This window comes from Furipterus horrens, unplaced genomic scaffold (genome assembly GCF_987537825.1).
Source record: "Furipterus horrens unplaced genomic scaffold, mFurHor1.1.pri manual_scaffold_12, whole genome shotgun sequence".
Taxonomy (NCBI): Eukaryota; Metazoa; Chordata; class Mammalia; order Chiroptera; family Furipteridae; genus Furipterus; species Furipterus horrens.
The window spans coordinates 55,063,919-55,087,507 of NW_028327182.1; the positions used below are offsets into that span (position 1 = coordinate 55,063,919).

General features: G+C 44.0%; 1 protein-coding gene across 2 annotated transcripts in view; it reads right to left on the reverse strand.

Annotated features, from left to right (window-relative positions):
* The window catches only part of STK24 (serine/threonine kinase 24), a 173,008-nt gene extending 149,739 nt beyond the window's left edge, over positions 1–23,269 (reverse strand). The window contains exon 1 of one of the 2 annotated variants that reach the window (XM_090258839.1): positions 22,752–23,269. In XM_090258839.1, coding sequence (XP_090114965.1) covers positions 22,752–22,793 — 42 coding nt within the window. In that variant the 5' untranslated portion in view covers positions 22,794–23,269. The remainder of the gene's footprint in view (positions 1–22,751) is intronic. The other variant, XM_090258838.1, reaches the window with a different exon arrangement.
* Positions 23,270–23,589: the final 320 nt, after the last annotated feature.

A 23,589-nucleotide genomic window follows, 5' to 3' on the forward strand; every position in this document is an offset into this window, starting at 1 on the left:
AAAGAACCTTACCACCCATCACCAATTATGCAGAAGCAAATGAATTACGGCTACTCTGATAAAGGATGAACTAAGGGAAGAATCATTTTCACAGGGTTTCACAATCTTATTTGACGGCTTTGGCTAACATTAAGGACTAATCTAAGCAACAAGCCATGTATAAAAACACTAAGAATTTTACCATTTTAAAATATCATATACCTCAAGTAACTTTTCATTCCAATTTATTTTTTCAGGATGTTGAACATTTATTCCTTCTGGAAATAGAAAAAATTAAGTCTGACCAGGAGTGCTATATATAGCATGCATGAGCTTCTTTAGGGTACTTACTGATAAAGTCACAATACAATGACAAAAAATAAAATAACACATTTTATGCACACGTATGTACATAAACACGTGTGTGCATACATATTTCAGAGGGGAGAAGCCTGCTCTTTAAAAAAAAAGTTATAATTAAATTATATGATCACTTTAAAATATGACTCTGCTTCATGCCTAAAAGGAGAAGTTCCATTCTACAATATCTAGGGTCACATACTCCCAGACCCCTTTGGGAGTGACATGAGACCTCCATTATTATTATGTAAGCAGGCTTCAATTGCATCCCAGCCTGCTTCACAGTTTACGGACACAGCCTGTGTGACGAGGGCCAGGAAATGAAGCAGTTTCACTTTTATGTGCTTCATTTTTTCTTGAAAAAGACAATACGGAGGAAAGCATTCTGAATGACACAATGGGTTGTTTTTTAATAAACTTCAGATTCTTCATTGACAAAGGAAAGGAGTCTAAACCTCACAGCTCCCTTTCCTGTCACCGTCCATCCCCTAGATTTGCTTAATATACCATTTACCTTATACTGGAAAGAACCATAACAAACCACAGAAAAATGACAATGCACTTAAAAAAATCAAGCACCAAAACCCACCCACCCCCTCAAAAAACCCTCAAATAAGCAAATGTAGTAAGATATAAGGGTAGCTAATGACAGCACACACTAATGAAAGACTAATCCTTGTTTGAACTGAAAATCAAATCAACTACTTATGAGGCAGAACCCCCTCCCACAAAAAAAGAGAATTACCGTCTGGCAAGCAGGCTCCTTATAGTACCAAGCCTCCCCTGCTAGGTGAGTGTTCTAGGAACCCATCTGCATCAGTGTACCAGGTGGCATTGTTGTGCTGCGTTCACCTTCAGTGGATTTTTTTTGAAGACTCTTTCAACGAGTTTGCCCATTTCATGATGGGTGATTTACAAGTGTACCTTGCCCACATTGCCACTGAATGGTCAGCAGTTTTTGACAAAAAGTAGCATGATCTCCATGCCCCACCCTTCCTATTCACCTGATCTCGCCCTGAGGGACTTTTTTTTGTTTCCTCCCTTTTTTTTTTTTTTTTTTTGGCTCCCTAGATGAAAAAAGTCCTCAAAGGGAACCATTTTGCCGATGTGGAAGACGAGTCCAAAAATTGCTTTCAGCAGTGGAAAAAAAATGTCTCTATAGGTTTACTAAATCAAATGGAAAGTAATTTGAAGGCGATTGAAGTTTAAACATATAAAAGAATAAACACACAACTTTTCATAAATAAATTCTGGGTTTTCTGAGTCCCTTATAAATAAAAGCATAAAAACCTCTGACATCCCAAACATTAAAAAGTCTACTGGTCCAGAATATATTCCCCAGTTCAGAGACATATGTATATCTTCAATTAAGTGTTAAACATAACAATTACATGAAAAAAATATCAAATCTGCCCAAAGAGAACCCATCCTTACTGGACCCATAACCCCAGCAGATGCTCATCAAAGGGCCTGTGTCTTTCCTTTAAATCCAATTACAAAAAAGAGGCAACATGATACAAAATAACAGTTCACTAGGGGTTACCAGGCAAAGTAATCTGAGGGTACCCTGCAGGGGTAATCAAGTTCTTAAGAGGTAGAAGGAGCACAGAGAGGCAAGGTGAGCTGACAGGGAGAGGTGGTTGGAAAGCTGCCCCAGAGGAAGCTGGGTATTATTAACACAGACCCTAAATTTTAAAGTGGAGTTTACATTTGGTCAGGAAGCAACAAGAAGCCACCGAAGGTTCTTAAGCAGGGAGTAACCATGTAAAAACTAAGATTAATGTGGGAGATTATCAGGTTCAGGGCTTTTGTTCTGGTTCAGGATTTTCCAAAAAAACAAAGAAGTGCTAGTTCTAAGAGATGTATTTCTTAAAAAATAAGGTCCTAATATCATACATAAAGACACAGGAATACACATCTTCCTGTGACTCTCAACAGTTTTATAATACATGTTAAAATAGTAAAGGTTCTAATAATTCTTAAAATTAGAAAGCCTATTCAATCCTCGAAGTTAGACCAGTAGTTCCAAGTCAGTCTTCTGAAATACAAGCCATACATAGGTCCCAAGCATTGTTTCCATTGAGCTGCTTTTCAATGGGAATCGCTATAGTATACTCCACAGTAGAGAGGAACAGGGATTTAAGGAGTTTTAAATCTCCAATGCACTGGTTCTAATATTAGGCAGCCACATATTAGAAAACTTATTAGAAACAGAAAACCCTATCCCAGACCTATAGTCCAGCAGTCCACATTTTATCAAGACCTCCAGGTAATGAGGATAAATGCTAAAATCTGAAAATAACTATGCTAGGTTATGGGGTTATTTTTAAATTAATATTGCTTCACAGTTCAAAACAATCTGGGCAATACCTGAAAGGCAATAAACAGAGGAAGGCATAAGGTCTTTATCTCTACAAAGAATAGAGAAAAACAGGTAAAAAATCAATCCTAACTTCCAAGATGCCAATTAAAAATACTGAAACATTAACAAAACCCTCTTTAAAAGTTAAAAAAAAAAAAAAGTGGTGGAAATAAAAGTGCCTAAAAAATACTATTGTAAGGTACCAAGAAACTGGTGACTCTCAAATCAGAGTAGGAAATAATTAGCAGCAAAGAACAAATGTAATTAAATCTTGAAGTAGGGGGTCTCTGAGTCAGGGTCAACAGTATTAGCATACCTACAAGTCAGGATGTGGTATTTCCACAGCTAAGACTCTGAGATCAAAGGGGAAAAATATTTAGCACCAAACACAGGGAAATGAGAAAATGTAGCTAGACAGCTCAACAAACAATTTAGGAAATTCCTACCATCAGTTAATTTAGTTAATCGCCTTAGATTGTTAACTCCAGAGTATCCAAGCATGGAGAAACAGGGAAGGAAGGAGAAGGGGGAGGAGGGGGCTACTCGCGTTAGTATAAAACCAGCTTGTTTTTCTGTTTGGGGTTTGCATATCTTTACTGTGCACGCAGCCCTGCAGACCTGTGAATAAAGCTTTGACTACTGCTAAAGTCCTATGTCCTGGTGTTTTTTATTGTGAGTGTTTCTCACACTATCAGTTACTAGCCCTGAACTGGGATGGTTTCATGGAAGCTGTATGCAAAGTGAAACAGGAGCCCATGGGGGCCCGGATGTGGAGCGGCAGATTTTGAAATCCTTGGTAGGAGGCATTCTGGTGTAAAGAAGCAAAAGAACACAAATAGCTTGCATCCAAAGTTACAGCTCTAATATCATTTGGGCTGTTTTCTAACTGAGGGGCCCTGGGCAAGCTTCCAAAATCTTAGGTTTGTCATCTGTAAAACTAGTGTAAAAGCACTAAGAATTGCCCAAGAGCATAAGCAGCCTACAACCGTGCCTGGCCCTTGCGTGGAATGCAATAATTAAAATTCAGTTCCCCTACTACAAGGCTTTCCACTAAGGGCAACGGATTTTTATTGCCTTGACATCAATACAGCAAAGCCAAAGGCATGTCTATTTTTCCACATATCTATTCAGGTAACACAGTGAAGCAGAAGGAAAACAAAAATCTCCTATCAGGAGGAACTGCTGAGGAAGTGAGTACTTCTTTGTACTTACATATCTATTCTTTATATAATTTTATTTTTTTTAGATTTTATTGATTATGCTATTACAGTTGTCCTGATTATTCCCCCTTTGCCGCCCTCCCCCCAGCAACACCCACTCACTCAGGCAAATCCCCCCACTACTGTTCATGTCCATGGGTCATACATATAAGTTCTTTGGCAATTCCACTTTGTATACTGTACTTCACGTCCCCAAGGCTATTCTGTAACTACCTATCCGTGCTTCTTAATCTCCTCACCTCTTCACCCATTACCCCACACCCTCCCCCCATCTGGTAACTATAAAAAGTCTCAGTATCCATGATTCTGTATCTGTTCTTGTTTGCTTAATTTATTTACATCCAATTGTTAATATGCATATTCTTCCACTTTATTGTTCACAATTCTGATCTTCTTTTTCTTAAATAAGTCCCTTTAACATTTCATATAATGGCTTGGTGAAGATGAACAAAAATCCTCTATTTTTCTTGTCTGGGAGGCTCTTTATCTGCCTTTCGATTCTAAATGATAGCTTTGCTGGACAGAGCAATCTTGGCTATAGGTCTCTGCTTTTCGTGACCTTAAATATCTCTTGCCAATCCCTTCAAGTCTGCCAAGTTTCTTTGGAGAAATCAGCGGACAGTCTTATGAAAACTACCCTGCGGGTAACTAACTTCTTTTCTCTTGCTGCTTTTAAGATTCTCTCTTTATCTTTAACCTCTGGCATTTTAATTATATTGTGTCTTGGAGGGGATCTCTTTGCATCCATTTTGTTTGGGACTCTCTGTGCTTCCTACACCTGCATGTCTATTTCCTTTACCAAATAGAAAAGTTTTCTTTCATTATTCTCTAAACAGCTTTCCCATTTTTTTTCTCTTCCTCTTCTCCTTCTGGCACCCCTATGACGTGAATGTAGGACCTCTTGAAGTTGTCCCAGAGGCTGCTTATACTATATTCACTTTTTTGGATTCTTTTTTCTTCTTGTTGTTCTGATTGATTATTGTTTGCTTCCTTATGTTACATATCATTGATTTGATACTTGGCTTCCTCCACTTTACTGTTGTTTCCCTGTAACTTGTTCTTTATTTCAATTAGTGTTCCCTTAGTTTATGACTGTATCTTTTTTATACTGTTGAGGTCCTCACTAAGCTCCTTGAGCATCCTTATAACCAGTGTTTTGAACTTTACATCTAAGAGATTGCCTATCTCCATTTCATTTAGTTCTTTTTCTGGAGTTTTGACTTCTTTCATTTGGGCCATGTTTCTTTGTCTAAATTTGGCAGCCTCCCTGTGTTTGTTTGTATGTATTTGGTAGAGCTGCTATGACTCCCTGTCTTGGTCGCATGGTCTAATGTAGTAGGTGTCCTGTAGGGTCCAGTGGCACAGCCTTCTCTATCACGCAAGTCAGGTACTCAAGGTGCACTATTTGTGTGGGCTGAGTACTTTCTCCTCTTGTAGTTGAGCCTTGGTTGCTATTGGCAGATCAATGGGAGGGATTTACCAAAGCCAGTCAGCTACAAAGATGGCTGTAACAACTGCTTACAACCAACTTCTGCCCTTCCTGGAGGATCAGCTCTGGAGGTGCAGGGTGGCAGTACTCCAGAATGGTGTGTAGCTGTACACTGGGTGCTTTGGCCCTGGGGTTTCCCTGGTGGTGCAGGCCAAGGTCAGCCCCCACCTCTGTTTTGCCCAGGGCCACCCTGACTGAGCTATAAAGCAATCTGAGATGGCTGCTACTTGTGCTGGGCTTGGAGATTCCCAGGCAAAGTCAAGATGTGAATCTAGGCTGGCTGCTGCTAGTGCTGAGTCTGGGGCTCACTGAGGCCAGCTGTTGCTTGTTTGAGAGGATTTAGGAAGTTGTAAAGCAAGAGCCAAGACCAGCCACCCATATGGAAAAGCAGCTTGGGTGGGATGGAGTCTCTGGGGATCTCCAAGGTGGGTCAAACAGTGTTAGCCAGGTTGATGGAGTCTCAGATATGGCACCAGCCTGCCAACTCTGTGGGGGGAAGGCTTAGGAAAGGAACAATGGCCTCTACGCACCTTGATGCCAGACACTTCACCCTCTACCAGTATGCCACTTGTGCCTTTCAAGCTGCTATCCTGGCGCTAGAGCTCAGAGGGAGCGGGTCTCAGTAGATGAGTCCGTGTGTGGGTTCTTTACAAGGAACTGCTCAGGGCTCCAGCAGTTTCTTCCACCAACTCAATCCCCACTTGTTTTTGCAGCCAGAAGTTGTGGGGGACTTATCTTCCTGGCACTGGAACCCTGAGCTAGGGGGGGCCTGGTGTGGGGCTGGGACTCCTCATTCCTGAGATATCCCTCCCAAATTTTTATCCACCACACATGGGTGAGGGACCAGCCCGTTCCACATCTCCACCCCTCCTACCAGTTTGAACGGATGTGGTTTCTTTAATTCCTTAGTTGTCAGACTTCCATTCAACTCAATTTATGACAGTTCTTACTGTGAGAAACTCTCACAATAAAACACTGGGACACAGGACTTGAGCAGCAATGCAGGGCGTTTATACACGAGTCTGCAGAGTCAGGCGCCCCACCAGCCAGGGGCATGCGGGCGCGAAGCAGACAAAGTAAACTGGTTTTGTACTACCACAATTAGCTCCCCTTCCCTTCTCCCCCGTTTCTCCCTTACTGGTTAATCTGGGTTCACAATCTAACACGATTAACTACTTAACTAAGGGTGTGATTAATTAAGGATAATCTAGTTATAGGTCTATCTCCAACTTATTTGCAAAGTTATCTAGCAACCCAGTTAAGACCCAGCAATTCATCAACAGGATGGAAGATGCACTCAGCGAGGGAATGGCGGCAGATGACATTATCGAATCCAATTGGTCACATCTCCGCGACACCATATACAACTCCGCCATTATTGCTTACGGGAAGAAAGAGCGGAAGAACGCTGATTGGTACGAGGCTCACTGGGAAGAAATGGAACCCGTGATCGAGGCTAAGAGGAAGGCCCTACTGGCTTACAAGGCCACGCCCACTCCCAGTACACTTCAAGCTCTACGGGCTGCCAGGAACAAAGTCAAGAAGACCGCCCGCCACTGTGCCAACACCTATTGGCTAAACCTGTGCAGAAGCATCCAGGAAGCCGCCGATATAGGCAACGAACGAGGAATGTATGAGGGTATCAAGAAGGCAACAGGCCCAATCCCCTCCAAGATCGCCCCCCTTAAGTCCAAGACAGGTGAGGTCATCACTGACCAGAACAGCAAATGAGGCGGTGGACCGAGCACTACCTCGAGCTGTACGCAACGAGGAACACCGTAACAGACATTGCTCTTAACGCCATCCCAGACCTACCAGTCATGGAGGAGCTAGACACCCCACCTACTGCGGCAGAGCTCGGCAAAGCCATCGACCGCCTCGCTTGCGGGAAAGCACCAGGAAGCGACGGAATCCCTCCAGAAATCCTAAAGAGCGGGAAACCAGTCCTGCTACAGCCGCTCCACCATCTACTCTGTCTCTGCTGGAAGGAGGGTTACATCCCCCAGGATATGAGAGACGCCAACATTATCACCATGTATAAGAACAAAGGAGACCGCAGTGACTGCAACAACTACCGGGGCATCTCTCTCCTCAGCGTCGTCAGCAAAGTATTCGCCCGGGTCGCTCTTGCCCGCCTGCAGACCCTTGCTTCCCGCGTCTACCCAGAGTCCCAGTGTGGCTTCAGAGCTGGCCGATTAACAGTGGACATGATCTTCTCCCTACGCCAGCTGCAGGAGAAGTGTCACGAGCAGCATAAACCACTCTCCCTCGCCTTTATCGACCTCACGAAGGCGTTTGATCTGGTCAGTCGAAGCGGTCTCTTCAGCTTGCTACGGAAGATTGGCTGTCCACCACATCTGCTTGCTGTGGTCATGTCCTTTCATGACAACATGCACAGCACGGTGTCCTACAACGGCGCAACCTCTGAGGCCTTCCCAGTCAGCAGCGGAGTAAAGCAGGGCTGCGTCCTCGCACCTACGCTGTTCGGAATCTTCTTCTCCATGCTCCTCCAATACGCCTTTAAGGACTGCAGCGAGGGTGTCTTCATTCACACCAGATCCGATGGCAAGCTCTACAACCTGGCCCGTCTACGAGCCAAGACCAAAGTCAAAGAGGTGCTCATCCGTGAGATGCTCTTCGCCGACGACGCAGCCTTGACATCACACTCCAAAGAGGGACTCCAGCAGCTAGTCACTTGCCTTTCCCACGCATGCAAGGAGTTCGGACTAGCCATCAGCCTGACGAAGACGAACGTTATGGCTCAAGGCACGGGGACTCCCCCATGCATCACCATCGACGGATACACCCTGGAGGTTCTCAACGATTTCACTTACCTCGGGTCCACCATCTCGAGCTCTCTGTCAGTCGACTTGGAGGTCAATCGGAGAATCGCCAGGGCAGCCACAGTTATGGCCAAACTGAACCGGCGAGCGTGGAACAATTCCAGCCTCACTGAGAAAACCAGACTGCGCATCTACCAAGCCTGCGTACTCAGCACTCTCCTCTATGGCAGGGAGACGTGGACCACCTACGCAAGGCACGAAAGGAAACTCAACAGCTTCCACATGAGGTGCCTGCGACGCGTCCTGCATGTCACCTGGCAGGATAAGGTCCCCAACACCGAGGTGCTGAAGCGAGCCAACATGAGCAGTTTGCATGCAGTTCTTAGTGAGAGACACCTCAGGTGGCTCGGCCATGTCAAAAGAATGGATGCAGGCCATATTCCCAAAGACCTCCTCTACGGCAAGCTAGCAGAAGGCCAGAGGATGACAGGGCGCCCAAAACTGCGGTTCAAAGACATCTGCAAAAAGGACATGACACAATGCTCCATCAATCTCAACACATGGGAAGTTCAAGCAGACGACCGCCTAGCCTGGAGGCTCGCGGTCAGGCAAGGTACGTCACGCGCAGAGGTTGCGCGCAACGAGGAGGCGGTCCAGAAAAGATCGAGGCGGAAGCAGCGTCTACAGCAGCAACAACAGCCATCTGCCTTCACCTGTAACAAGTGCGGCAGGGATTGTCACTCCCGAGTCGGACTGCACAGCCATTCTCGGCGGTGCAGATAGACTCTCAAGAAGCTACGCCATCGTCTCTCGAGACTGACGGCTGCCGACGACGACAACGGATCTAGCTACATCTTCCCATTTCTGTGTTTAGTGATGACAGTCTTCCTCCTTTGAATCCCAGAGATATGTGCAAGGAGGTGCAGAATGTCATTTCCTGGCCCCTTTTCCATGATTCATCTGTTAATTACAGTAGTCCCTCGCTATATCGCGGTTCACTTATTGCGGCCTCACTGTATTGCAGCATTGTTAAAAATATTATATTTAATTATTTATCACGGGATAATCATGGGATTTTGCGGTACTGTATATGTATTTATATGCATAGTATTTATGATTTTAATGATTTCTGCCTAAAAATTTTCAAAAAGTATATAAAAAATATAATAAATAATTCTAACGTTAAAAGATTAAATCGAAATAAAATACTGCACACCATTTACAGTATGTATTTCTCTTTTTGCGGATAAACACATACATTACACTGAAAATGAGATGTACACTTGGGCTTGTTTGCCTACATGAGATTGTACACAGCACACAATTGGCTGAGAGATGGAACGCGACCAATGAGAGCATTGTCTTGTGTATCCTGGGCAATAATTGGCTCAGTAATCGTGGCATCAGTCTGTCTGCTATCCCGCACTGTGCACATACGTTCAGCATCTCACCTTGTCTACTTCACTCCTACCTCCGATCTCTGTGCATAGTTTTGCTCTGTGGTGTTGTGTTTTGTGAAATTTTCCTTAAAGACTGAATTTATTGCAAGCCCTACGATGCCACCCAAACGTTCTGCATCTTCTAAGAATTCTGGCAGTGAACCCAAGCACCAGAGGAAGATGCTTACCATAAAAGAGAAGGTGGAACTTCTCGACATGTGGAAGAGAGAAGCTATGCATCTGTTGGCTGCCATTACGAGATCAATGAGTCTACGCTTCGCTATATAGAGAAGAACGAGAAGAATATCAGGTCTACAGATCAATGACTTTCAACAAAACAGCAAAGAGGGTGGTTACTTCCTAAAATAAGATCATTGTGAGGATGGAGTCTGCATTAACTGTGCGGATAAACGATTTCAGAAAAAGAGTATCTCGCTGTATACAAACACCATCCGGACGAAGCAACTGTATGATCATTTTAGCAGCAAAAAGGGATGATCACGATGGTGATGAGAATGAAGAGGACGATGACGACGCTGAAGCAGAACCTTCAGGTGCTTCTCCAACCAGACCAACCCCATTCAGTGCCAGCAAGGGCTGGTTTGACAAATTTCAGAAACGCTTTGGACTCAAGAGTTTCTCTGCATGGAGAGGCTGCCTCTGCGGATAAAGCCAGAGCCGAGGAGTACGTGAACAACACGTTCAAAGACATCATCGAGGAAGGAGGCTATAAGCCTGAACAAGTTTTCAACATGGATGTAACAGGCTTATTCTGGAAACGGATGCCGTCTTGCACTTTCATTATGAAGGAAGAAGCAAAAGCCCCTGGTTTCAAGGCCCAAATAGATAGGGTAACTTTAATCATGTGTGGGAATGCAGCAGGCTTTATGATAAAGTCAGGACTTGTTCATAACTCCAAGAACCCAAGAGCCCTAAAAAACAAAAAGAAGAATGTGTTGCCTGTGTACTGGATGCACAAACCTAATGTTTGGATCATGAAACTCCTAATGACTGATTGGTTTCATCAATGTTTTATCCTGGAGGTTAAGATTTATCTGGCAGAGAAAGGACTTGATTTCAAAGTGCTTCTGATAATGGGCAGTGCTGGAGGTCATGCTGCCGACCTGATGTATGATGGCGTCCAGATAGACTTCTTGCCGCCGAACACCACATCGCTCATTCAGCCAATGGATCAAGGCATTATTCGTGCTTTTAAGGCGCTCTACACCCAAAACACCCTGCAAAACCTCACTGAAGCTATGGACTCAGATGAAGACTTCTCACTAAAGGCGTACTGGCGTGAGTACACAATTGCATCATGTCTCTCAAATATTCAAAAGGCCATAAAGGAGATGAAGAATGAGACTTTGAATGCCAGCTGGAAAAACTGTGGCAAGAAGTGGTCCTGATGAAATACATCACTCTGTGGTGGATAAGGTCATGAAGCTGGGAAAAATACTGGGAGGAGAGGGCTTCAGTGACATGACTACTGAAGACGTAAATACCCTAATCAATGTGCACTCTCAACCGCTGACGGACAAAGACCCGGAGGAGCTGACTAAGTCAGCAAGTGAAGAACAGGATGAGGAACAAGATGAACAATGGGTTGAAGAAGAGGAGGAGGTTGGCCTAACACTTGATCATCTTGCAACCATGGTCAGAATGGCCAAAGAACTTCAATGAGTGGCTGAAGAATGGGACCCCCATATGGTTCGTTCGTTGCAGTTTGCAAATTCAATTGACAGTGCCATGCCAGTTTACAAAAACATTCTCAATCAGAAGATGCAGCACCAGCAACTCCCCATAACAATGTTCATCACTGAACGAAGAAGTCAGTTACACCTATGCCTTTAGCAGAAGTAGAAGTTACAGACAAGGCCAAAGATACTACTGCACCACCTGAAGAATCACCTGATGAAGTGGTGAGTTTAGAAGAGCTGTAATGCTCTTCCTTGCTGTGCAGTATATTCATCTCATCTTCATCACTTTCATTGTCATCAGTACTGCACAGCTAATTCATCATCTTCATCACTCAAGTTGTAGTATACTTCACTGGTGAGTTACCCATATAAAATTTTACAGTACTGTATACACATGTTGTTAAGGTTATGTAGGTTTAAGAATGTAGAATATGTTTAAGAACATAAGTAGTGTTTATAAAAGTGTGGAAAAGGTTAATAAGGGACTGGGAACAGTTTATAAGTGTGTGGGAAAGGTTTATAAAGCCTTAAAATATATATATATACTAAAATAAATGTAAGATTTCTACTTGGCGGATTTTCACCTATCGTGGGGGGTGAAGGAATACTGTATCTCCTACTGGTTTGAGAGTCACTGGCTTCTTTATCCCTTATATTAGTGATGTCTGTTCTGTATTTTAGTTGTAATTTTGATGTGGTTTTGTGAAGAGGTGAGCCATGTCTGCCCTATGCTGCTATCTTCACCAGAAGTATCTTTTCTTTTCATATTACCTTTCACAAAATGTTTGATACAATGAAAGTACATGAACACACTAAAAGAATGTTCAAACAATACCATTGCTCAGCAGATTCTCAGTTCACCAGGACTTCAGGAAGCAATTTAACAACTTCGAATTAAACACACTGCACATGATTTTATAGTTCTACAAAACTCTGCCTAAAATAGCTGCTGGCTAACACTTAATCCCAAATTTTGTATTACTTTTCATTTTTACTCAGTGGTTTGTCACTGTAAATTTCTATCCCCAGAAAAGCATTTTTTTCTTAAGTCAGAAATCATTTTAAAGCAGTCTCTCAAAGAACAGCTTTCTGAGTTTCTATCTGCTCCCTTGAGTTATTCATCCATTGATGTCAAGTGTGTAAGGAGCAACTCTATTCAGTGCCCAAGCTTGTGGTTTGCAGTGAGCATGCAGAGATACCCGCTTTCCACTCCTTAGCCCACTATCTTCTGATGAATAACAAACTGGATCTGCCACACAGGCTCCTTAACCCACCCTGGCAAACTACTCAACATCTGCTGTGCACCTGTGCCCAAGCCCTGTACTGAGAGCCACGAGACAGCAGGCCACTGACGCTGCCCTCGCTACCCTCCCAAGAAGCAGACCTCAATTCTGGACCATGGGCTGAGCCCCCAAAACATCAGTCAACTTAAGCAAATGTTTCTCCAAAGAGGGTTCCCTAAAATGGTTCTGTGCCCACAAGATCTTGAGACCAGTAAACGAGACAGAATGGAAAAAAGCAGGTTCTCAGTTCAAATTAGGGTGGTGGAGGTCAGTGACTGTTAAGAGATATGGAAAAACAGCATGTTTATATTGCTGTACACTTACAGAGAGAAAGCAGAAAGCACAATCATGAATGAAGGGAACAGTGTAGTGTGGCTGAAGAGTCCTTCCCCACCCTCAGGCCCCAAGCAGTCCTGACATTGGAATTCAAATTCCATTTATTCCATTCATTTATCTATAAGTCGAAGGAGTGGACTTCCAGGTAGAGAGCACCCTGAGGATAGGCATCTATTTTGATTAATACTGAAATCCCACTCGTCGTCGGCAGCTGTCCGTCTCGAGAGACGATGGTGTAGCTTCTTAAGAGTCTATCTGCACCGCCGAGAATGGCTGTGCAGTCCGACTCGGGAGTGACATGGTATCTGTCTCCTCCCGTGTTGAATCGACATCTTGCGATGACGCTGAAGCTACAGAGCCTGGGCAGGGTAATATGGAGGGTCTGCTGTTGCCCATGCAGCAGACCCCCCCTCTCTTCGCAGCTGAAGGGTCCAAGGGAAAGACGGAGTCGATACAGCTTGGGTTCAGGTGCGCCGCAGGAGTTGCCGGTGTTGACTACAACGTCAAACCGCCTTAGGGACTCCGGCTCCGGATTTTCTGTCGGGGTTTACTCCCTTAGCCTTTCCCCTGAAGAGGTATGCCGCAAGGCAGCGGAGGTTTTTTGGAGTCAGAGTTTTCCTTCTCTGATGAAATCCCACTAAAACTATAACAAAAAGGATTTTCTTAAATAGGATAATCTTCTGCTTAACGAGGAAAGAGAAGATCAACAGCAACAAAATTACAGAGGCTGGAAAGTGGGTGGTGGGAAAATAGCGAGGAGAAAACAAATGCTTAAAGACAGGTGGCGAAATAAAAAACTCCACTCGCAGTGCCAAATCCCCTAAACTCAGGAATTTGCAGCACAGGAACCTCTGGAAGGAAGCACCGACAGTGAGGAGGAGTTAAAGAAGTCATCAAATACCAGGACTGTCTTCTCCCTATCAAAGAAACAACTGAAAGCATATTCCCTGGAAAGGAAAATTGAGGGTTTCTGGCACAGAATGAAGCTACACAAGATACTATGCCCACACTCAGTCCTTTCCCTCCATCTAGCACTCAGGTGGGCATGAGGCACCAGGCCAAAGAAGAGGTATCAGTCTGAGGGGTATGTCAACTGTAAGCAAGGTCTGCCAGTCCATATGGGGGCAGATCAAGAAGACCTCAGGGAGGGCTTCCCCAGGAAGGAGAAATGCATAAAAAGCTGAAAGAAAATGACATAAGCCATTCTTCAACTACCCTGCCCAGTAAGAGGAGCTGACAACACTATGGTGGAAAAAAGCACTTTTTATTGCTAAAAAATTAATTTATTTATTTGTTTGTTTGTTTATTTAAAAGAATAATATAGGCAAGGGTGAAACCAGAGAACTTGTATGTATAACCCATGGGTGTGGACTGGGGGTGGGGGGGGACTGCTGGGGGAAGGGTGGTGCTGGGCAGAGGGGAGCAAAGGGGAAAAAATTGGAACTATTGTAAAAATATAATCAATAAAAAACACTTAAAAAAAAAAAAAAAAAGCGCTGCTCGAAAGCTCAGATTTCCAACCATCTTAGTCCCCCATTCTGACATATGAGTAGGTATCTTGAAGATGGGTTCTACCACAAAAATAGAGACCAAAACCAACCAAAGGGGGAAAACTATTAGAAAAAAAATACAGAATTAATGTACTCAGGGAGATAAAAACAGATATTCCAACTGCAACAACAAAAAACACTGTAACAAAGGAACATTCAGAGAACCAAAAATAGCTCTTAGAATTTACAAAACAGCAGAAATGAAATACTCATTAGAAGAGAAAGTTGAGACAACCACTAAAGCCAAGGAAAAAAGACAGAGATGGAAATTAAGTTTAAAAGGGTAAGAATATTTGAAAACCAGTCCAGAAGGTCCAATACCCCAAAAAAATAGTTTAATAGAGAAAAAGAAAATGGAAGGGAAGGGGAATCCAAGAAGTAACAAAAAAGACCTGCACTGACTAATTAAAGGGGCATACAAAGTACCTATCACAAAAAAATTAAAATAAGACCCCCAAAAAGATGTCACTGTGTGTCAGAAGTTGGGGATTATCAGGGGAGGTAACCTGTGAACGAGGGATGCAAAAACAATTCAGATCCTACAAAACTGGTGTGGCACTGCAACACTGGAAGCTAACAGTGAAGAAATACCTTCAAAATTCTGGAGGAAAATAATTCCCACCCTATGTCTATATTACATGCCAAAATATCAATGGAAGAGAAAGATAAAAAAAATTTCAGGTATTCAAGGCCTCAAAAACCTGTCTCTTATAAGGTACTGCAAAATATGTTCCACCAACACAGTGGTGTAAACCAAGAAAGATGATGACAGGAGACAGAAAACAAGCCGTACCACGGAGGGCAGCATGAGGAATCCGGAGGACAAAAACAGAGGAAGCCAGCAGGGCACCAAATGTGGAAGATTACCAGTCCATACCAAGAAGGTCGACAAGCTCACCGGCAGAATTCTGCAGAAAGGTGAACCTGACAGAGAGTCTGTCTGCCCTTTCTAAACTTCCCAAAAGGTTTCAACAACTGATACAAATTTGGGGTTGAATAAGTGTAAGTACTGCTACAGACTGAATGTGACCCCTCCAAAATCTGGACGTTGAGACCTAACCCCAAATGTGATTGTATTAGGAAGGTGGGGCCTTTGGGAGGTGATTAGGTCATGAGAATGGAGCTCTGAGGATTGCAATTAATGCTCTAATAAATGCAACAGACTTCAGAGTTCCTTGCCCCTCCTGACATGTGAGGACACAGCAATAAGACACTGTTAATGAACCGGGTTCTCACCAGACACTGAAGCACCTTGATCCTAGGCTTCCCAGCCTCCAAAACTGTGAGAAATAAATGTTGTTTAAGCCACCCAATCTATGCTATTTTGTTATAGCAGCCCAAACTAAGTACATTACCAAAAAAACGACTTCCAAAAAAGATTTGAAAAGTATTCCTGGTTTACTAAGGGCAGGGCTGTGAATACTGTTTACACTGTCACATTAATTGTTCACAGTGACCGAACCAAAGCTACAAAAATAACACCAGAAGAAGGGGAGGTAACATGAATGAAGGAGGCAAGAAGTAAATTCTCACCTTCAGAAATAATGCCTGGAACCAGAAAAAAAGTAGCACCAATTTTTTTAAACATTTATTTTTAGAGAGGGGAAGGAAGGGAGAAATACAGGGAGAGAAACATCAATGTGTGGTTGCCTCTCTCACACCCCCAACTGGGGACCTGGCCTGCAACTCAGGCATGTGCTCTGACTGGGAATCAAACTGGCGACCCTTTGGTTTGCAGGCCGGTACTCAATCCACTGAGGCACACCAGCCAGGGCAGCAGCACCAATTTTGAAGTTCTTCACAAAGAAGTAATAACAACAATCAGGTAAGAGAGATAAAAAGTGCTGCCCATGAGGAGAGGAAATGGAAGCAAGGGACAAGTAACTATTATCTTTCCAAACAATCATATGAAGCCATGTGACTCTTTAAAACATATGTATAATTTCTTTAATAAAATCTAAATAAAAATCCTAAATAATTAATCCTATAAAAGGATTTGGGTCCATATGGTCCTTTCAAATCTAAAGACCAGAAAGTCTTTAAAAACACAGAGACTGAAAATAATGGGAAGATAAACACCAGCTACATATTTGGTAAGTATTAGCATAAAAGTTTTAATGTTCCCACATTTTATGCAGATACCAACAGGATGTTGAACAGCTAAGATTCCTTCTGCTGACCAAGAACCCTCATGAAAACATAATGAAAGGTCCCTAAACTCAAGGCTGTGCTTGTTTAGAGGAGTATAGAGTTCCTCTGTAATCCACAATGTGGGATATTCTATATATTGTAGCAATCAAAAGTACATCTTGTTCTGTTTTCCCTAATCTCAACCTTGGAAACCAAGGAACCAAGTTTTAGATTAGGAAACACCTCCAGGAGCCAGGTGTTGCCATAGCCATTTTTTTGTTTGCTTGTTTTTGTTTTTCCCAAAGCACTTGGTATTAATGCAAAAACATGAATTATGGGAAACGACAGGTCCAATGACAGTGGTTGACTCTAAGCAGCAAGAGAGGGATACCAGAAAGCAACTTCTATTTCCTGCACTCCTGCCACAAGATTCTATTAATGATAATACTCAATCTAAAGCAGAAAAAAAGCCACAGAAAGGTTGGCTGGGTGTGGTCCATTTCCTGCAGGTAGTTTCCAAGCAGGCAACTCTGCATGAATCACAGGGATAAATCACTCAACTAAGAGGGTGAAGTGGCATGTTTCTCAAGAAATCATCAGACACATAGAAAGCAGCAACTAGAAAGGCTCATTTACTCAGTAACCACTCACACTACATCCTAAACCAAGGTCTCAGAAAAATACGGTTCAACTGAAAAGCAGGGTCAACTTGTATCAAACAAGTAAGCTCAGCTCCACACATCAGAGCCATAGCTCAAATATGAGGACAAAAAATTACAAAAAGAAACAAGAATTCAATGACAATGGCTTCCACTTACCCCTAACTACTCTCTGCTGAAACACTGTGCTGCCTAGAAAAATCTAATCTGACCAATTTCTACTTGAAGCTGACCTGGTTCTATGTAAAATACTATCAAGAATGTTCCCAGCCCTGGCTAGTGTGGCTCAGTGGATTGAGCCCCAGCCTGCAAACCAAAAAGTCCCAGTTCAATTCCCAGTCAGAACACATGCCTGGGTTGTGAGCCAGATCCCCAGTTCCGGGCATGTGAGAGGTAACCACACATTGATGTGTCTCTCCTTCTCTTTCTCCCTCCCCTTCCCCTTGATCTAAAAATAAATAAACAAAATCTTTTAAAATTAAAAAAAAAATAAAAAAAGGTCCCCGATCTGGGATAAGATCCAAAGGCCCTGGCCTTCTCCAAGTTATATTTTTAATTTTAGTTTTTAAAAATCGTCTGACAACTCTCATCCTCACAAACACTTTTAAACAAAACAATTCGTAATACTGTTAAGCTTTGGTGGCATAGGAAAAGAGGGAATGTGAAGTATTAAAATAGGTATTTAAAAAACTTAGGCAACTAACAATTACAGAAAAATGTGCTTTTATTTTCCTTATTACTCCAGCATAAAACAGCAAAAAGGGTCAAAAAGAAGGGAGATGGGAGAGAATAAATAAGACTATAAAATGCTTAGAGTTCAAATAACCAAGGTTTAAATGAACCTTGTGAAAAGATCCACCTGGGCTACCTTGCTGACAATGGGACCTCCCACTGCTCTAATGTCTCTGCTCCTACTCTCACTTTCCTGAGGTTTCCTCTCACCTCAAGTGCTTCCACTGCCTTCCATGCTGGCTCCTAGCACCTCCCAGATTCCAACTCCTTCTACCTTCTCCTACCACCTGCAACTGAGAAAGCATGGTTCCTAAAGCACAGAACGCTCAACAATGCTAACCCACTGTAGCTAGGAACACAGGCCCCCTTCCCTGGACCTGTGCTGCCCCTCCACTCCCAGCTCTGAGAGCCAGGTTCACCAAGCACCTCTGCTCTGTGTACTTAGGTTATTCATCTGAATCAGCCCTCACTAAGCTGCTGACTTCCTGAGACAGGCCCAAAGGAGTTTCTCACCTGTACCTCATATGACAGCTGACACCACAGACAAATGTGTTGCATGAATGCAGGATCCCCATCCAGTTCAACAGACTAAGACACTGCCCACATTCTACAGTTCAACATTTCCCTGATGGTGCTTTCAGAACCTAAATCTCACAAATACCCTAATTGTCCACACCCTGTAACAGGCCAACCTTCCCCTAGAGTATAGATGGTTAACAGACTGAAGATGGGAGGCCTCTTCCATGAAAACAGGGGAAAAACTATGGAAATATGACACTAAGGGGAGAAGAAAAAAAAAAAGACAGGAGTTCTTAAGCCACAATTAAATGCAGCCATCCTTCTGTTTGCCTTCATTTACCAGATTTTGCAGAACACACAGGTTTCCCCAGGGTAAGCAAGAACACTTGAGAAAAGCTCCCAATGCATCCAATCTGGCCATTAAATGTCTTTCTTGCTCTCCCCACACAAAGGGAAATTCTCAGGCAAAGGTTTCTCCAAGCAGCTAGAGAAGTGGAAGGATGATGCTAACCACTACAAACATTCAATTTTTTAACTATTCCTATAAAGTGTCTATGCTTTCAAATATGAGAGTATCTTAAATTTATGACATCCTCAAAACATGCTGACTGATCTCAGGCTCTACCATACATGTGACATAGCTAATCAGTGTCTTTCAAATTTAGGTGAAAAGCACCAGCTAGCTGCGAAATCAATTTAGTGTTGTAACTAACTTCGTGTGTGTGTGTGTGTGTGTGTGTGTGTGTGAAAAAATTTTTTTCTTAATTTATTTTAGAGAGGAGAATGGATGGAGAAAAGAGAGGGAGAGAAACATTGATGTGTGGTTGCCTCTTGCGCGCCCCCTTTGGCCCATAACCTAGATATATCCCCTGAATGAGAACTGAATCAGTGACACTTTGGTTCACAGACCAGTGCTCAATCCACTGAGCTACACCAGCCAGGGCTGGCTCCTTTTTTAAAAGAGTAAAATAAAATACATCACACAACTACTTCACCAAGTAAAAAGGATTAAGACTGTCTTCTAAAACTTTTGTTTCAGGTTTCATGTAAAATGTATTTCTTACATGGGTCATGGTTCAGAAAAGTTTAAGTGACTGATAAAATTCTGTAACAGAAATTACTAAGCCAAAACTAATTCTTTTAAAATTATAGCTATGCAAACTCTAATATGATCAGTGCCCCTGCCTCCAACTAAAGTTTGATTTTCTTTTAATCTTAATTAAATTGAGTGAAACACCACCATATTCAATGAAGGACAAGACGTAGTTAAATCCACAAATTAACCTAATTTCTTGTCTATTGGTAGTTACTACATTCAGTACATGATTTCTACTTTTCCCCCTATGTTAATATGAAACTACAGTGTGGGAGGTAAGAAAGAAAAGGCCCCTGGCAAACTTCATTAAACATTTCTTAAAAATGATAAGTCATTCAGATTTACAGTCGTGTTCAATAAAGACTGCTGACTGACTAAAAATATCAATCTCATATTTCTAATTTCTTCAGCAAACCCAAGTTGCAATGAAATAAACATTAATTTATGCAAAACTAATAATAAAGCAATAATACACAGCATGGTGAGGAGTATGGTCTTGAAGGTAAGAAAAAACCTGGTTTCAAGTCACAAATCTGCCACATAACACTATCTCACCTTGGTCACTTCAATTAGTCTCTGTTGGTTTCCAGATCTAGAAAATAGCATAAGTAACACCTATGCTTCAAATGGTACCAAGTACGAATCAAGAGGCATAAAAATGACAGTGAAAAACTATGTTTATAACTAAAATGATGTTTCATTCAGGTTTACTTTTGTAAGCACCTTTGCCTAGGCTACCAATTTACTCTGCTGTCTTTTGAAATTTTTAAGCCAACTCTTTATAAGCCCTGGTCAGGAGATGAGAGAGGGTAAGAAAGGAAGGGATATAAGATGTATCAGGACAGGGCACTGAAAGGTTAGCACTTCAGTTTTATCCAGGACAACAGTCAAAGGCAGGCGTGCCTTTAACTTAATCCTCAAAAACTCTTGAGGAAAGCCTCCCTGGACAGCAGCAGCTGCTCATTCAAAGAAAATAAATATTCTTGTTTTTTGTGGGTTTTTTTTTTTCGGTGGTGTGGGGGAGTATGGGGAGGAAAGGAATGTTCTTCCCCCAATGCCACACTAAAAACAAGTATACAGTTTGTAGATGTACAATACAAATATAGTATAACAGACTGTCAGAAGTCACCTTCACACCTCTGAAACATAAAAGCTCAAATGTGGTTGTTTCAACCAAAAAAAAAAAAAATCTTACCAGCTGTTATACTAAAAAAGAATAAAAACCGTTCCCTTGTAACATTATCTAGGAAATATACTATATTCGGGAGGCAAAATTATTAAATGAAATTTATCTTTTACCAAGATTTAACAGTGTTGATCCCTACTCTTGAAGAAATAAAAAAAAGGTGACGACAAAAAAAAAAATACTGAGACTAGATACCACCTGGTAATCATCTGATACTGACTTCAGGGTACCAGCCAATGGGGCTTTAAGTGCCTTTTCAAAACTGAATCTCTTTCCACAAAGGCTGAAGTAAACTCTAAGGGAGGCATTTGTGCTACATTGCAACCTGATTTAACACAGCATAAAAGTCTAAAGAAGTACTGAGTAAAAGTTTGGGGGTGGTGGTTGTTTGTTTTGTTTTGTTTTGAGGGCCTTCTTGTTCTCCTAGTCAGAAATAACTTTTCCCCCAGTTCGCACCGCCTTCCAATTCAAACCAAAGCAAAGCAAAAACCGCATTTGGTTTTTACCTAGCAGTAGGCAGAAACTTAGGTTTTAAATGCCTGTTGAGTTTTAAAATTCTCTAGATGAAATCCAAGGGCAGTTTTTCTTTAAGCACACTCTTAAGATACTAACTTTAACTGCTACTCCAACAAAAAAAAAAAAAAAAAAAAAAAAACTTGGACTAAAGTTCTGGCTACATTAAGTTACTATTTTTCTATTCCAAACCTTAACAATGAAATCCAGTTTTCTTTTTAGAGTTCAAAAAAAAGAACGATGTGTTTCAGATGATGAGAACAGATTCCTGACTTCTCAGCCCTTAAAACCGAAGACAGAGAAAATGAGCCGGTAAGCGTCTGTAAAATAAATAATCCACTGTGGTTTTCTTAGGCTCACTCGTTTAGCCAAACTAGGAGAGTAAAACTTTAAAGACAAACCCTATTTGCACCGTGAGATTTTAATCTTAATCATTTTGCCACCATTTATGCGTTTACAAACATTACAAATTAGCCAAGGACGGTAGTTTTATTTTTCAAAGGGCGAAAAAGTCCTCAATGGAGAAAAACTTGAATGCATTCACGTAAATTTTAAATTCAACTTATCCTCACCCTCCAAAAAAGTCACTGGTAGGCCAAGATGCCACAAAATATCAACGAGGAAGTTTGCTGGGAAGAAACTCATCTGCATTTAATCAAGTCGCTAAGTAAAAAAAGCCAGTGTCCCGGGATCCCGCCGGTCAGCCTCGTCTCCAGAGACTCGAGGGCAAGTTGCCCGAGTAATTCCTTGTTCCAGGTTTAAAGACTCGCACTTTTATACCCTCTGTCTGCACCAAAAGGAAATGCGCGGAACTAACGCGCTGCAAGTGGGGCTGGTAGTTACACCTTCCTCCATCCCACCCTGCCTTCTCCGCCTGGCTGGGCCCAGGACACGACCGGGCGCGCAGCGAGCTCCCCTCCCGCTTCTCAACTTTACTGTCCGCTCCTCGGGAGGGTGACAGGGGCCTCCACCACCCCACCCCACCCCACCCCGCCCCGCCCGCCCGCAGAGCCGAGACCGCGCCGGGGCCTCCAAGGGCATTTCCCCACATCACTTCTCCCTTGGGGCTGAGGCCGGCGCTGGGCCTGCAGCTCAGAGACGTTGGGGGAAGAGGGTGGCGGGCAGGGCGAGGCGGCCAGTACCCTACGTCCTCCCCTGACAACCGCGACTCCAGGCTAGCAAAGGCCGCCTCCAGGCCACGGCCTCACGTCCCTACTGCCCGCAGCCCCAGGCCCGAAAGCCGGCCGCGGCGCCGGGCAGGGACGCCCTGGTGGCTGGGAGCGCGGCGCGAGAGGCCTGCGTGACCACAGGAGAGACAGAGTTGCGGGGCGGTATTTACACCGCCAAGTTCCCCGCTTCCGCCCTGGCCCGCGCATCCCTCTCTCTCACCCTTCCACGGCCCGGCTCCAGCCTACCTGCATGCCTGGCAGGCCTGACTGCACCGGAGAGTGAGCCATGGCGGTAACGACGGCCACTTCCTGGGACGGGACGGCCGGGCCGCGGCGATTCACGCGGGCGACGAGGCCCGCGGGCCACGCGCAGCCCTCGGGCGGCGGGGAGAGGCGGCCAAGCCCGACTTCGGCAGAGCCGGCCTGAGCCCGAGGCCACTCCAACCCCCGCGGGTCCCGGGCGAAACGGTGGCTCAGCGGAGGGTGGTAGACGGCGTCTCCATGCACAGCGCCGAAGAGGGACTATGAGGGGCGCGAGGCCTCGCCGGGAGCTGCGGCCGCCGCCGCTACAGCTCCTGCTTAGATAGAGACCGGCGGCCTGGAAGAGCCGGAGTGGGCGCGCACAGACTGCGGAACCCGCGAGCGCCTAGCGCGCCCCGCCTTGGTCCAGCTTCCGCGCCCGCCTCGGTGGCCTGGCCGAGGACCCCGCCCCGCGCTTCCGGGAGTGGGAGGAGGATCGCGACGGCCCGGTGCCCTAGGCCGCAGCCGCCTTCGCCGCCGCCTGCCGGGGCTGGTAAGGATCCGAGCGTCGCTACAAGCTGCCCCCGCCCCCAGTTGGCAGAGCAGGGAGGAGGAGGGCTGCTGGGTGCGAGGAGGGGCCCTCAGCCGCGTGTCTTCCCTGCGTGGGGAAGTGGGTCCTCCCGCCCTCCGATCAGTGCCCGGTCGGGAGCTTAGGGAGTCTGCTGAGAAGGGAGCGCTGAGCACCAACTCTTACTCTACCATTTTATCCCTGCCTTCCAGGTGAACCCGCCCTTCCCTGTCGACCCCACGGGAAACGGGCTCTGGGCGACCTCCGTAAGGGCAG